At 38.0% G+C, this 14,127-nt stretch overlaps 1 protein-coding gene across 4 annotated transcripts in view; it reads left to right on the top strand.

The window, feature by feature from the left end:
• grm5b (glutamate receptor, metabotropic 5b) overlaps window positions 1–11,365 on the top strand; it is a 123,280-nt gene extending 111,915 nt beyond the window's left edge. For 3 of the 4 annotated variants that reach the window (XM_073922659.1, XM_073922658.1, XM_073922660.1), the window contains 2 exons: window positions 2,036–2,975; window positions 8,679–11,365. In XM_073922659.1, coding sequence (XP_073778760.1) covers window positions 2,036–2,975; window positions 8,679–9,624 — 1,886 coding nt within the window. In that variant the 3' untranslated portion in view covers window positions 9,625–11,365. 4 annotated transcript variants of the gene reach the window in all.
• Window positions 11,366–14,127: the final 2,762 nt, after the last annotated feature.

The following is a 14,127-nucleotide window of genomic DNA, read 5'->3' as shown; positions in this document are numbered from 1 at the left end:
TTTGAAAACTACAGCACAGTTAGACATGACTGCGTTTAGTGAGGTACAGTTTCTGAGTGCAAGACACTGAGTATGTATGTTTCACAGTTTTACTGCATTTGCTCTTTGCAAGAAGAATGCAGAAGAATAAATACACCCTTATTTACAACAAACATCAACTCCCTTTGGGTAGAGCTGTGCACAACTGGAAACAATATTACAGTACATATTGGAACTGAACCTACAACATACATACTGTAGGAAATCATTCATCAAATTGTTCATTATAGATGACATTTTCAGGAAAAAAAAGGTTTACATTTTTTAAAATATATATAGCTTGACAGATCAGACAACTAGTTCAACATTTTTGTATGTAATGACTCAAGTAATGAAATAAGGACTATTGGTTATATATATATATATATATATATATATATATATATATATATATATATATATATATGTGTGTGTGTGTGTGTGTGTGTGTGTGTGTGTGTGTGTGTGTGTGTGTGTGTGTGTGTATGTGTGTGTGTGTGTGTGTGTGTGTGTGTGTGTGTGTGTGTGTGTGTGTGTGTGTGTGTATGTATGTATTTGTGTGTGTGTGTGTGTGTGTGTGTGTGTGTGTGTATATATATATGTGTATGTGTGTGTGTGTGTGTATATATGTATGTATGTATGTATGTATGTATGTATTTATGTGTGTGTGTGTGTGTGTGTGTGTGTGTGTGTGTGTGTGTGTGTGTGTGTGTATGTATATATATATATATATAGTAGCAAACAATTGAAGTGGATGATATTGTTTTAATTGTCCTAAGACAAAAATGGGTGAATGGGTGTAGTTCAACAGGTTTAGCGTAGTATATAGAGTATACAATATATACGGTATAACGATATACAGTCAAGCATATATGACCTTTTTCATGTACAGTACAGTCTTCTTGACTTTATAAATATATATTTCTGTAGTTTGTAGTGTGTTTATACACACACACACACACACACACACACACACACACACACACACACACACACACACACACACATACACACACAGTTTAAGTCAGAATTATTAACCTTCAAGTTTTTTTCTTCTTTTTTAAATATTTCCCAAATGATGTTTAACAGAGCAGGGAAATGTTCACAGTATGTCTGATAATATTTTTTCTTCTAGAGATAGTCTTATTTGTTTTATTTCAGCTAGACTAAAAGCAGTTTAACATTTTTTAAACACCATTTTAGGGACAAAATTATTAGCCCCTTTAAGCTATATTTTTTCTCAATAACCTACAGAACAAACTATTGATATACAATTACCTAATTTACCTTAGTTACCTTACTAAGTTACCTTAATTAACCTAGTTAAGCCTTTAAATGTCACTTTAAGCGGATTTGAAGTGTCTTGAAAAATATCTAGTAAAATATTATTTACTGTCATCATGGTAAAAATATTAAATAAATCCATTATTAGAGATGAGTTATTAAAACTATTATGTTTTTAAAAATCTGCTCTCCGTTAAACAGAAATTAGGGAAAATATAAACAAGCGGTCTAATAATTTAAGGGGGCTAATAATTCTGACTTCAACTGTGTATATATATATATATATATACAGCTCTCCTGCCCTCCTGTAATATGTTTCAAATATTTCCCAAATGATGTTTAACAGAGCAAGGAAATTTTCCTTGGTGTTTCCTATATTTTTTTTAAAACCATTTTAAGGTCAATATTATTAGCCCCCTTAGCAATTATTTTCTTGATTGTCTACAAAACCACTGTTAAACAATGACTTGCCTAATTACCCTAACTTGCCTAATTAGCCTAGTTAAGCCTTTAAATGTCACTTTAAGCTGTATAGAAGTGTCTTGAAAAATATCAAGTCAAATATTATTTACTCTCATCATGGCAAAGATAAAACAAATCAGTTATTAGAAATGAGTTATTAAAACTATTATGATTGTAAATGTGCTGAAAAATATCTTCTCCGTTAGAATTAAAGTTGCATGTTTCTGCAAAGATCAGTCATTTAAGACTCGTGTTTGGTCCATGTTTTCAGGCTGTGACCCGATCCCGGTGAAGTACCTGCGCTGGGGCGACCCTGAGCCGATTGCAGCAGTGGTATTCTCCTGCCTGGGTCTGATGGCCACGTTCTTCGTCATGTCTATCTTCATCATCTACCGGGACACCCCAGTGGTGAAATCCTCCAGCCGTGAGCTCTGCTACATCATCCTGGTGGGCATCTGTCTGGGATACCTGTGCACCTTCTGCCTCATCGCCAAACCGCATGTCATCTACTGCTACCTGCAGCGGCTAGGCATCGGATTATCGCCCGCCATGAGCTATTCAGCGCTGGTCACCAAAACTAACCGCATTGCACGAATACTCGCCGGCAGCAAGAAGAAAATCTGCACCAAAAAACCCAGATTTATGAGCGCTTGCGCTCAGCTGGTGATCGCATTTTTACTGATACTCTTGCAACTGGGTATAATCGTGGCGCTTTTCGTAATGGAGCCGCCTGACGTCATCCACGATTATCCATCAATCCGTGAGGTTAATTTAATCTGCAACACCACCAATCTAGGCGTGGTGGCGCCACTGGGATACAACGGGCTGCTAATCATGAGCTGCACATTTTACGCTTTTAAAACACGTAACGTTCCTGCCAATTTTAACGAAGCTAAATACATCGCTTTTACAATGTACACCACTTGTATAATCTGGCTGGCGTTCGTGCCCATTTATTTCGGCTCCAACTATAAGACCATCACCATGTGCTTCTCTGTCAGCCTGAGCGCCACTGTGGCTCTGGGATGCATGTTTGTGCCCAAGGTGTATATTATTCTGGCTAAACCGGAGAGGAATGTGAGGAGCGCATTTACCACGTCTACTGTGGTGCGCATGCATGTGGGAGACGGGAAGTCGTCGTCGGCCGCCAGTCGATCCAGCAGTCTGGTTAACCTGTGGAAGAGAAGAGGATCATCTGGAGAGACACTCAGGTGTGTGTGTTATGCTTTTCTAATAGTGATGTGAATTTAAATGATTTGTTTTTTTAACAGATCGAATCAGTTCATCAGATTGGACTAAGGCCGTGTCCACACTAATAGGTTTTTGTTTAAAAAAATACATATATTTTCCCTCAGTTTTGGCAGTCTCCCCACACGCTCCGAACACTTTAAAAGTGGATAGATTTGAGAACAGAAACCATTCGAATCAGCATTACAGTTTTTCTCGATTGCTTGGATGCAGTTGTCAACTGAAACTCCACATTTTCAAAACAGTTAACACACAGGCCTAAACAGCGGCACTCATGGTCAAAATGACACATTTTGCTTGCAAAAGGCACATATCATGTCAAAACATTTAACATATGGTACAAAAGCTAGTTTTACCTTCAAACAACACAACTTGCAAACAAGTATATGAGCTCTATCAATTAATCATTACACAATGCACAACAAAATACAGAACTCAAAATGCATCACCATTGCTTGCCATTGTAGCTTATAGCCAATGGCATTTGTTGTGTCTATTTGGGCTGTCAAATTCGCCTTTTTGCAAAGAATTAGATCAAGAATAAGATGTGCTTTGATTGAATATATATTGAATTCATGACATTTTTCAAACTGTGGCTGAAAACCGAAATACTGTATATAAAAAAAAAACAGACAAAAGTAATAAAATACTGTAAATATTAAAGAAAACACATGTAAACCATATACAGTCAAAACTATTGGGAGTATAGGACATAGCCATACTGGCCTCCTCCATCAATGCTGGCACAGAACAACACAGAGCTTCCATCGTTTATATAAGGTTTGCAGAATGATGGCTAATTGAAGATTTGTGTGAAGGAGTGTCAAACCGGTGCTTCAGTGATTTCATACTGATGTTGGTAGTTTTTAATAGTTAGGAATAGATGGATTCTGTTTGGTTACCAAAACTAAAACAATGGAGTTTGGACTGCTTGAATGACATCTGTGTTAACTGTTTGGAAAAATGGTGGGGAAAATGTGTCAACCCAATGAGAAAGGGTTTACACATTTGCAAGACTGGTCCTCTGCTCTGCTGGGATAGTGATGAGGAAAATGAAGAGGAACCTAGTTTCTTTAACCAGGTCAAAGCAAACTAGAAAGACTGTAATACAGATTAACGTCAACTTAAAAAAAAAAAAAGAAAAAAAATTCAAAAGGGGGCTAATAATTCTGACTTTAACTGTATATACTGTATACAAACACAGTATATATATATATATATATATATATATATATATATATAATATGAACAGCATGATATGAATCGTGGGTAGTTAGTGTTAGTTAACTTATCTAGTGCTTATAGATAGCTCAAACTGCTGTGCTTTGTGTATTATATTATTATCTTAACTTGATATGTTTTTTCAAATTCGACGATGAATTTTTGAAGGCCATTATTTCTTTCGGGAGGCAGACTATGCACTTCATTCTATATGAAATGTCTTTCACTCTGACAAATGCAAACATGGACTCTAAATAGGACCACGGGTGGTCTTCTTTCTCATCGCCACAAATAGTTGAAAGGGGAAGTAGCTGAAGGTGAAATTTCTGGCTTTTCCATGTCGAAAACAAACTAAAGTGCTCTCAATGCAGGCAGGGAGCGCTGTCTTTTTTAATCATCTAAATGATGACGAGCCAGCTTATTCAAACCTGTGGCAGAGCCATCTGCTGCTCTGGCAGTGATAATGTAAGTTTGGAATAATTCGTAATATCTTTATAATTGTAACGAGTAACGATGCAGCACATAAAAATAAATATTCATCGAAAATATGTACTGAAGTAAAAGTGAAAGTAGGAGAAAAAAACAATACTCCAGTAGAGTACAGATACAGCCTTTAAGTACTTAAGTACAGTAGTGAAGTAGTTCTACTTTGTTACTATACATCTCTGGTTACACCACACCGGCTCACCAAACTGAGAGACGCGTAACTCCTGAGGCCAGCCTACCCTGGGTTGTCAGGCGTGTGAAAAGGACTTGATTTACAGTACAAAAATCAAATCCTGCCTCCAATCTTCAGTGCTAAATTCACCAACCCAGGCTCATTCTGAAAAAGTAGTCCCGTGGACAGTTCTGGAGACCGCGATTTATGTAGCTGGAGGTACGATTGACTGCATTTCAATTTTTAAGTGAACGCTAAGGGGCGGTATGACGCCGTTCCTTTTCGCGTTCGCCGGCTGACCGCTTACCTCCATGTGGAGGGCTTTTCCGCTGCAACCAGTTTTTCTAGTTAGCTCGTCGTGTACGTCGGTGGAGTTGAGACGCAGACAGGAGCTGACCACAACGATGACCGGGTTCGAGTCCGGGGAAGAGCGGTTCCAGAAATCAGATAAGATAAAAACAGAATCCTAAAAATAAAGTGAACGAGTGAACAACAGGGTGAGAATTTGGTGAAATCCGAAAACGTGGTAAAAACCTGACGATTGTTTTTCTTTTTCTGGCGGCATTTATAAATCGTTGCTCGGGTTTAGGGAAGTAAGCGGATGGGCGGGTCAATTGGTAAAACTGGTTGGGTTTAGGGAAGGAGGAGGAAGGATTGGCCGGTTGCCCAGTCAATCATTCATTCTGTCAGTCAGACAGACGGTCTCTCGACAGCGGCCTCTGGTGGGTCTACGCGAGAACAGCGCGGACGTTCGAGATTCTCTTGCGGATTCGCGAAAACAAAAACTGCACAAATATGTACCTCCCGGGATGTATTCCGCGGCCTCCAAAAACGTCCACAGGACTACATTTTCAGAATGAGCCTGGGTTGAAATTCACCGTCACGCTCCATCATAACATCACAACTCACAGGACAACTTTTTACCTCGACCAGAAATCTCGTCACCATTTAACCTCAGGAGATCTTGTCATACGAGATCTTGTCACATCCCTAATAAGTAGTTATTTAATAAAAATAGTTCAAGAAGCTATTTTTTATAACTTTTTTATTAGATTTATTAATAACCAAACACATTCATTACAAGTATTTATCCGACAAACACTTACACAACATTTAAGGTGATAAATAACTCAAGGATTAGTCTAAATTTGTCTAATCGTCTTCAATTGAACTATTTTCTGTAGAATTTATCTCATTAAAATTTTTAATCATTTGTCTTTGGGCAGCAAGTTGAAAAAGTGGGTAGCACAATCACCTCAGAGCAAGACGGTCGCTGGTTCCAGCCCCGGCTTGGCCAGTTGGCATTTCTGTGTGGAGTTTGCATGTTCCCCCCGTGTTGGTGTGGGTTTCCTTCCGGTGTTCAAGTCCAAACACATGGGCTATAGGTGAATTGGGTAGGCTAAATTGTCCGTATTGTATGTGTATGGGTGTTTCTCAGCGATGGGTTGCAGCTGGAAGGGCATCCGCAGCATAGAACGTAGACTGGATAAGTTGGCGGTTCATTCCGTTGTGGTAACCCTAGATTAATAAAGGGACTAAGCCGAAAAGAAAATGAATGGGGGCGTCAGATTTTTTTTCTAGCTCCTAATGCATCTTTTGGATTTATATGTAGGAGCGGCCTTTTGTTTCCAGTTTAATAATGTTAACCTTCTTGCTAGTATATATAAGCTATTTAAAAGCATTCCATAGAAATGAACTCTTAAAAAGAGCCAGTTCCCAGAAAAGCAGCAGCCTCATCAATCCTGTTTCTAAAAGTAAAGAGCTTGAGGTTGAGAGAATGAAAGGCAGGCCTGCTGTTGTCATGTCTCGTTTGTGTGGTAATAACGGGGCTGTTATGTTATTGACGGCCATGAAAAGAGAGTGTTTACCTCAGACGACCTGTGATTAGAGAGATGAATGTATTAAGTGAGTCTGCTCACACTGCCGGAGTGTTTACCATATAATCTCTGTGTTCAGATGTGCTGCATAATAGATGGAGATCAAAGACCAGACGCACCATTCTGGTGTCCTTGTCAAGTAAAAACTACAAAAGTGATTTTATATGCATGGAAGCATATTAAATACAAGAGCATGATTTGTTGTTTTTAATAACCTTTGTGGAAATATCAAAATATGGGTGATAATATGTAATGCGTCATGATCATCAGTATGCAAAATCATCAGTATGCCCTATTCAAATTCATAAATTATGTAAAAAGTGAAGCAACATACTAATCCTGGCCTCGTTTAGCAGTTTTTTAGATGACTAAAGTCTTTTTTTGCTGACAAATGGGTAAAACTTTGTGGTTGAAATAATAGTGACAACATAATAATGATTAAAATGAGAAACGATGTGTATTGGAATATTAGAAAAACTGTGCAGGACACCGGCCCTCAAGAAGCGAGTTTGGACACCCCTGCTGTAGACGAATGGATGGATGGATGGATGGCTGGATGGGTGGATGGATGGATGAATGGATGGATCAATTGATGGATGGGTGGATGAATGGATGGATGGATGGATGGATGGATGGATGGATGGATGGATGGATGGATAGATGGATGGATAGATGAATGGATGGATGGATGGATGGATGGATGGATAGATGAATGGATGGATGGATAGATGGAGAGATACTGTTGGATGGATAGATGGATGGATGGATGGATGGATGGATAAATAGATGAAGGAGAGATACTGCAGATGGATGAATAGATAGATACTGTTGATGGATGAATAGATACTATGGATGGATGGATGGATGAGAATTACTGTAGATGATGGATAGATAGATTCTGTAGATGGATGGATGGGCTGATACTGTAGGTGGATAGATAGATAGATAGATAGATAGATAGATAGATAGATAGATAGATAGATAGATAGATAGATAGATAGATAGATAGATAGATAGATAGATAGATAGATAGATAGATAGATAGATAGATACTGTGGATGGATGGATGGATGGATGGATGGATGGATGGATGGATGGATGGATGGATGGATGGATGGATGGATGGATGGAGAGATACTGTTGAATGGATGGATGGATGGATTGATGGATGCATGGAGAAGAGATACTGTAGATGGATGGATGGATGGATGGATACTGAAGGTGAATGGAGAGTTACATACTGTAAATGATAAATAGATTCTGTAGATGGATGGATGGATGGATGGATGAATAGATGGAGGAGAGATACTGTAGATGGATGGATGGGTGGATGGAAGGATAAATAGATGGATGGATGGATAGATGGAAAGATACTGTTGGATGGATAGATGGATGGATGGATAAATGGATGGATGGATGGATAGATGGAGAGATACTGTTGGATGGATGGATGGATGGATGGATGAATAGATGAAGGAGAGATACTGCAGATGGATGAATAGATAGATACTGTTGATGGATGAATAGATACTGTGGATGGATGGATGGATGAGAATTACTGTAGATGATGGATAGATAGATTCTGTAAATGGATGGATGGGCTGATACTGTAGGTGGATAGATAGATAGATAGATAGATAGATAGATAGATAGATAGATAGATAGATAGATAGATAGATAGATAGATAGATAGATAGATAGATAGATAGATAGATAGATAGATAGATACTGTGAATGGATGGATTGATGAATAGATTAGGTAGATAGATGGATTGATTCTCCCAATGTCAAAAGTATTTTATAGCCTTTTTTCCAAACAGTGACTCTTATAGACATGCAGTAACTAAATTTTAGTTTAGAGCATAGAATACTATTTTACATTTTTAATCATAATGCTACTTCTTTTTCAGCTCTAATGGGAAGTCGGTGACGTGGGCCCAAAACGAGTGCAGTTCCAAAGGCACCCACCTGTGGCAGCGTCTCTCCTTTCACATCAAAAAGCGCGAAAGCAACCAGACGGCTGTGATCAAACCCTTCTCCAAGACATCTGAGGGACGCTACTGCGGAGGCAGCGACATAAACACGGACAACAGCAACAACAAGATGCTCTATGAAGTCACGGAGGCGGAGGAACGCTACCCAATCACCTACCGGCCCCAAACGCCCTCTCCAATCAGCACCGTCACACAAAGAGCTAGCATCGCTTTAGCACAAAGCTCTGACGCGCAGGTCATGAGTGTTTCTACGTACATGTGCCAGCCTCCACAGCATCGCGTGCCATGTCCTGGCGGAAGCGCGTCACAGGGCTCTCTAATGGAGCAGATTAGCTGTGTGGTAAACCGCTTCACTGCTAACATCAGCGAGCTTAATAGCATGATGCTCACCAGTTCTCCTCCAGGGGGAGCTGTCGGTTTATCCACTAGCACTTCAGCACACGTCCACTCACCTGAACCATGCTGTCCACCATCTTACCGCCTGTCCCGGGAGGTTTCCCTACCATCCACTATGACAACCTATGCTGAAATACAGCCACTCCCACCGGTGGAGTCAAACGTGGGTCGAGCTGCCACCTCCTGCCATCTTTCTGGACCATCACGACTGAAAACATCTCCAACAACCAGTGGGAATGAGCTAAAAGTGGGAGTGGCATCAGCTCTGGAGTCGCCGTCCAATCAACCGGAGCTTGAGGAACTGCTGGCGCTGACTCCGCCCTCCCCCTTTAGGGACTCGGTTGGGTCAGGCAGCGCTTCACCCAGTTCTCCAACATCCGATGCTGAAACTTCAGTACTTCCGACCATCCCTAAATACGAGTGCCTGGTGCTGCGACACTACAGCCAAAGCTCGTCTTCATTATGAGGACCGGCGCGGATGGAAAATTCTAAGCGGTGTTCGGCGAAATTAATGTCAATGCAGACGGAGTGTGTGTTTACATGTTCTCACCTTTCGGACCAATAAGTAAGCTGCAACATAGGCTCATTGGAAATTAGTGCTTCAGCCTAGATTTTGTGTATAGGATAAATATAGAAATGTAAAAAAATTTAGAGATGTGGCCCCAGAAAGCACCCTCTAGGAGATTTGTCATCAGAAATGTACAACAAAATGTACTCAAAATAATGTATTTCAGATGTGCAAAAATGTAAACAGCACCCTGAAACATCACCTAAAATGTACAAAACATGTCTAAAAAACGTATCTTATATGTGCAAAAATGTAAACAGTGCCCTTTAGTGGATTTGTCACCTGACACGTACAAAACACGTCTTAGAAAAAATATTTTAGATATGCAAAAATGTAAACAGCGCCCTCTAGTGGATTTGTCACCTGAAACGTACAAAACATGTCTAAGAAAACGTATTTTAGAAATGCAAAAATGTAAACAGTGCCCTCTAGTGCATTTATCATCGGAAATGTACAATAAAATGAACCCAAAGTAATCTATTTCAGATGTGCAAAAATGTAAACAGCGCCCTCTAGTGGATTTGTTACCTGAAACGTACAAAACATGTCTAAAAAACGTATCTTATATGTGCAAAAATGTAAACAGTGCCCTCTAGTGGATTTGTCATTTTAAAAGTACAAAACATGTCTAAGAAAACGTATTTTAGATATGCAAAAATGTAGACAGCGCCTTCTAGTGGATTTGTCACCAGAAATGTACAAAACATGTCTAAGAAACGTATTTTAAATATGCAAAAATGTTGACAGCGCCTTCTAGTGGATTTGTCACCTGAAACGTACAAAACATGTCTAAGAAACATGTTTTAGATGTGCAAAAAATGTAAACAGTGCCCTCTAGTGGATTTGTCATCTAAAACGTACAATAAAAAATATCTAAAAAAACGTATTTTAGATGTGCAAATGGTTAAACAGCGCCCTCTTGTGGATTTGTCATCTCAAACCTACAACAAAATGTACCCAAAATAGCATATTTCAGATTCGCAAAAAGGAAACGTACAACAAAACATACCGTGAGTAAAGTATTTCAGATTCGCAAAAATGTAGATAGAAAGTGCCCTCAAAAGGATTTGTTACCTTAAACATGCAACAAAACGTACCCAAAATATAATATTTCAGATGTGCAAGAAGTCAGATGTGCTCCCTCTAAAGAGTTGTAATCACAATGTGTAATCACAACACAACATAAAGTAACATATTCTAGATTTTCAAAAATTTAGTCAGCAACCTCTGAAAAATACCCGATAATAGCGTATTTCAGAATTCAGATTCTAGTAGATTTGTCATTTGAAAACATCTTACAACAAAATGCAAAATGTACCCAAAATAACGGATTTCAAATTAGCAAAAATGTAAACAGCGCCCTCTAGTGGATTTGTGATCTGGAACGTACAACTAAACGTACCCAAAGCATTGTATGTCAGATGACAAATCCACTTGAGGGCGATGTTTCCGTTTTTGCAAATTTTAAATACTTTATTTTGGGTACATTTTGTTTTATGTTTCATGAGATAAATATAGATAACGCCCTCTAGTGGATTTGTCATCTCAAATATACAAGAAAATATAACCAAAATTACGTATTTCAGATTGGCAAAAATGGAAACAGCACCCTCTTGTGGATTTGTTATCTGAAACCTTTTTTTAAAAAAACAAACTCAAAATAACATATTACAGATTTGTAAAAAAAAACAATTTTTGACAGCGCCCTCTAGTGGATTTGTCCTCTGAAACGTACAACAAAACATATCTAAAAACATGTATTTTAGATATGCAAAAACTTAAACAGCGCTGTCTAGTGGATTTGTTGTCTGAAACGTACAACAAAACATATCTAAAATAATGTATTTTAGATGTGCAAAAATTTAAACAGCGCTCTCTAGTGGATTTGTCATCTAAACCTACAACTAAATGTAGCCAAAATAGCGTATTTCAGAATTCGCCCTCAAATTCGATTTGTCATGTGAAAACATCTTACAACAAAATGCAAAATGTACCCAAAATGCTGTATTTCAAATTCGCAAATATGTAGACAGCTCCCTCTGGTGGCTTTGTCATCTAAAACACGCAACCAAACATACCCAAAATTACGTATTTCAGATTTGCAAAAATGTGGACAGCGCCCGCTAGTGAATTTGTAATCAGAAATATACAACAAAACATAACCAAAGTAACACATTCCAGATGTGCAAAAATATGGACAGCACCCTCTAGTGGATTTGTCATCTGAAGCATACAAATAAACTTATCCAACATAAGGTATTTAAGATTCTCAAAAATGTAGACAGCGCCCTCTAGTGGATTTGTAATCAGAATTGTACAACAAAGCCTACCAAAATTAATACATTTCAGATATACAGAAATGTAAATAGCACCCTCTAGTGGATTTGTTATTTGAAACATGGACCAAGATGTACCCAACATTACGTATTTCAGACTTGTTAAAATGTAGACAGCGCACTCTAGTGGATTTATCATCTGAAATGTGGAACAAAACCTACCCAAAACAACATTTCAGATTTGGAAAAATGGAAACAGCACCAGTTAGTAGATTTGTCATCTGAATTAATTGAAAAAATTTACTCAAAATAACATTATAACATTACATTCAATAACAAATTTGTAAAAATTTTTAAGACAGCTCCCTTTAGAAGATTTGTCACGTAAAACGTGCTACAAAACATGACCAAAGGAACAAATTTCAGATTCACAAAAATGTTAATTATTGCACATCTGAAATATTCTAATTTGGGTAAATTTTGTTGCAGGTTTGAATTGTTGTGGTTTAAAAATAGCAAATGTTAGATTTGCAAAAATGTAAACAGCGCCCTCTAGTGGATTTGTCATCTGAAACGTACAATAAGATGTACCCAAAGCATTGTTTACCAGATAAAAAGTCCATTAGAGGGCACTGTTTCCATTTTCGCGAGTCTGAAATATGTGAAGTTTTGCTGTATGTAAGTTAACACCTTGTAGATTATTTGTCATCTTAAACGTGCAACAAAGCATACCTAAAATAGCATATGTCAGATTTGAAAAAAAAACGTAAACAGCGCCCTCTAGCGGATTTCTTATATAAAATGTAATACATACTCAAAGTTACGATTTTAGATTCTCGAAAATGTAGACAGCCCCCTCTAGTGGATTTTTCCTCTTGAACTTGCAATAAAACAAAACCAAGATAGCATATTTCAGATATGCAAAAATGTAGACAGCGCCCTCTAGTGGATTTGTCATCTGAAACATATGAAAACGTACCCAAAGTAACGTATTTCAGATTCACAGAAAATGTAGGCTGAGGCACATATTTAATGAGCCTGGGTTGTAAAGCTGTGGAGAAGCATCTCCGGCATCAGACCTGCAGTAGAATCACAATCGTTCGTCTAGTTCGGCGTTCTGTCGGTCTGTTTTGGTAGTGGCCTTAAACAAACATGGCTTTCATCTAATTAGTGCTGTTTCTATGAGGACTACAGTTTGATGGTGTCTCCCCGACTGGACAAACACAAACACTCACTTGCATCGTGGGGATGTTCTCATACACCGTTATTTTTTTTTTTTTTTTTGCTACGTTCATCATCGAAACAATGAGATTATTAAGGGCTGGAAAAAAAGACACGGCACCAAAGGGAAAAGCCTGTATAAATACACAATCTTTGGAGTACACTACTGCTGGTGCACTGTAATAATCGAAGCCCGCAAGGTGATGTCCCCCATGCTTTAGAAGGTTCAGACGCAATCTTTGAACAAAGTGCTTTTTTTTGATGTACCGCAGGACAGTGTGAGAGAGCAAATAGACGGATATTCAGACGCCTCAGTCATCTCACATGGTTTTCTCTTCACGCTCATTTTTCTCTGCTTTTTTATTTGATTCTGCCTGTGTTTCTACCTGCCTTCATAACATAAATAGATGAATCTCATGAAGCCAATCCAGATTATATTTCACCTTAAAATAAATTTAATATACTTATTTAAACAACATTAATTATTAAACATAATCCCACAGTGCAACAAATTTAACAGTTCTTATATTTATTAATATTATTTTATTGTCTTTATAAAGTAATTATGTATTCAATTCTGATTATTCATTAACAAAGTTGTTTTATATATATATCTTACTAAATGATTTCATAATTCATTTCTAATTATTGTATTATTTTGGGGTGAAATTTGACTGGGTTAAAAATATTTCATGATATTCACCTGTATTCACCTTTTTTACACTCTATTTGGAGAGTTTAGATGCAAAAACCTCTAAATGTTGTCTTAAATTGTCGTCTAAAGTGAATATTTTTAACAGGCTCCAGTGTTTAAGTTCAGTAATTTCACTTTTATGGCAAAGAATAAGTTGTTTTCATGGTCTTCAAAGTGAATATGTATAGCCACAGCCATGTCATCCTGCAG

The sequence above is a fragment of the Danio rerio genome, chromosome 15 (assembly GCF_049306965.1).
Source record: "Danio rerio strain Tuebingen ecotype United States chromosome 15, GRCz12tu, whole genome shotgun sequence".
Lineage (NCBI taxonomy): Eukaryota > Metazoa > Chordata > Actinopteri > Cypriniformes > Danionidae > Danio > Danio rerio.
This window is presented reverse-complemented; position numbering and strand designations above follow the sequence as displayed.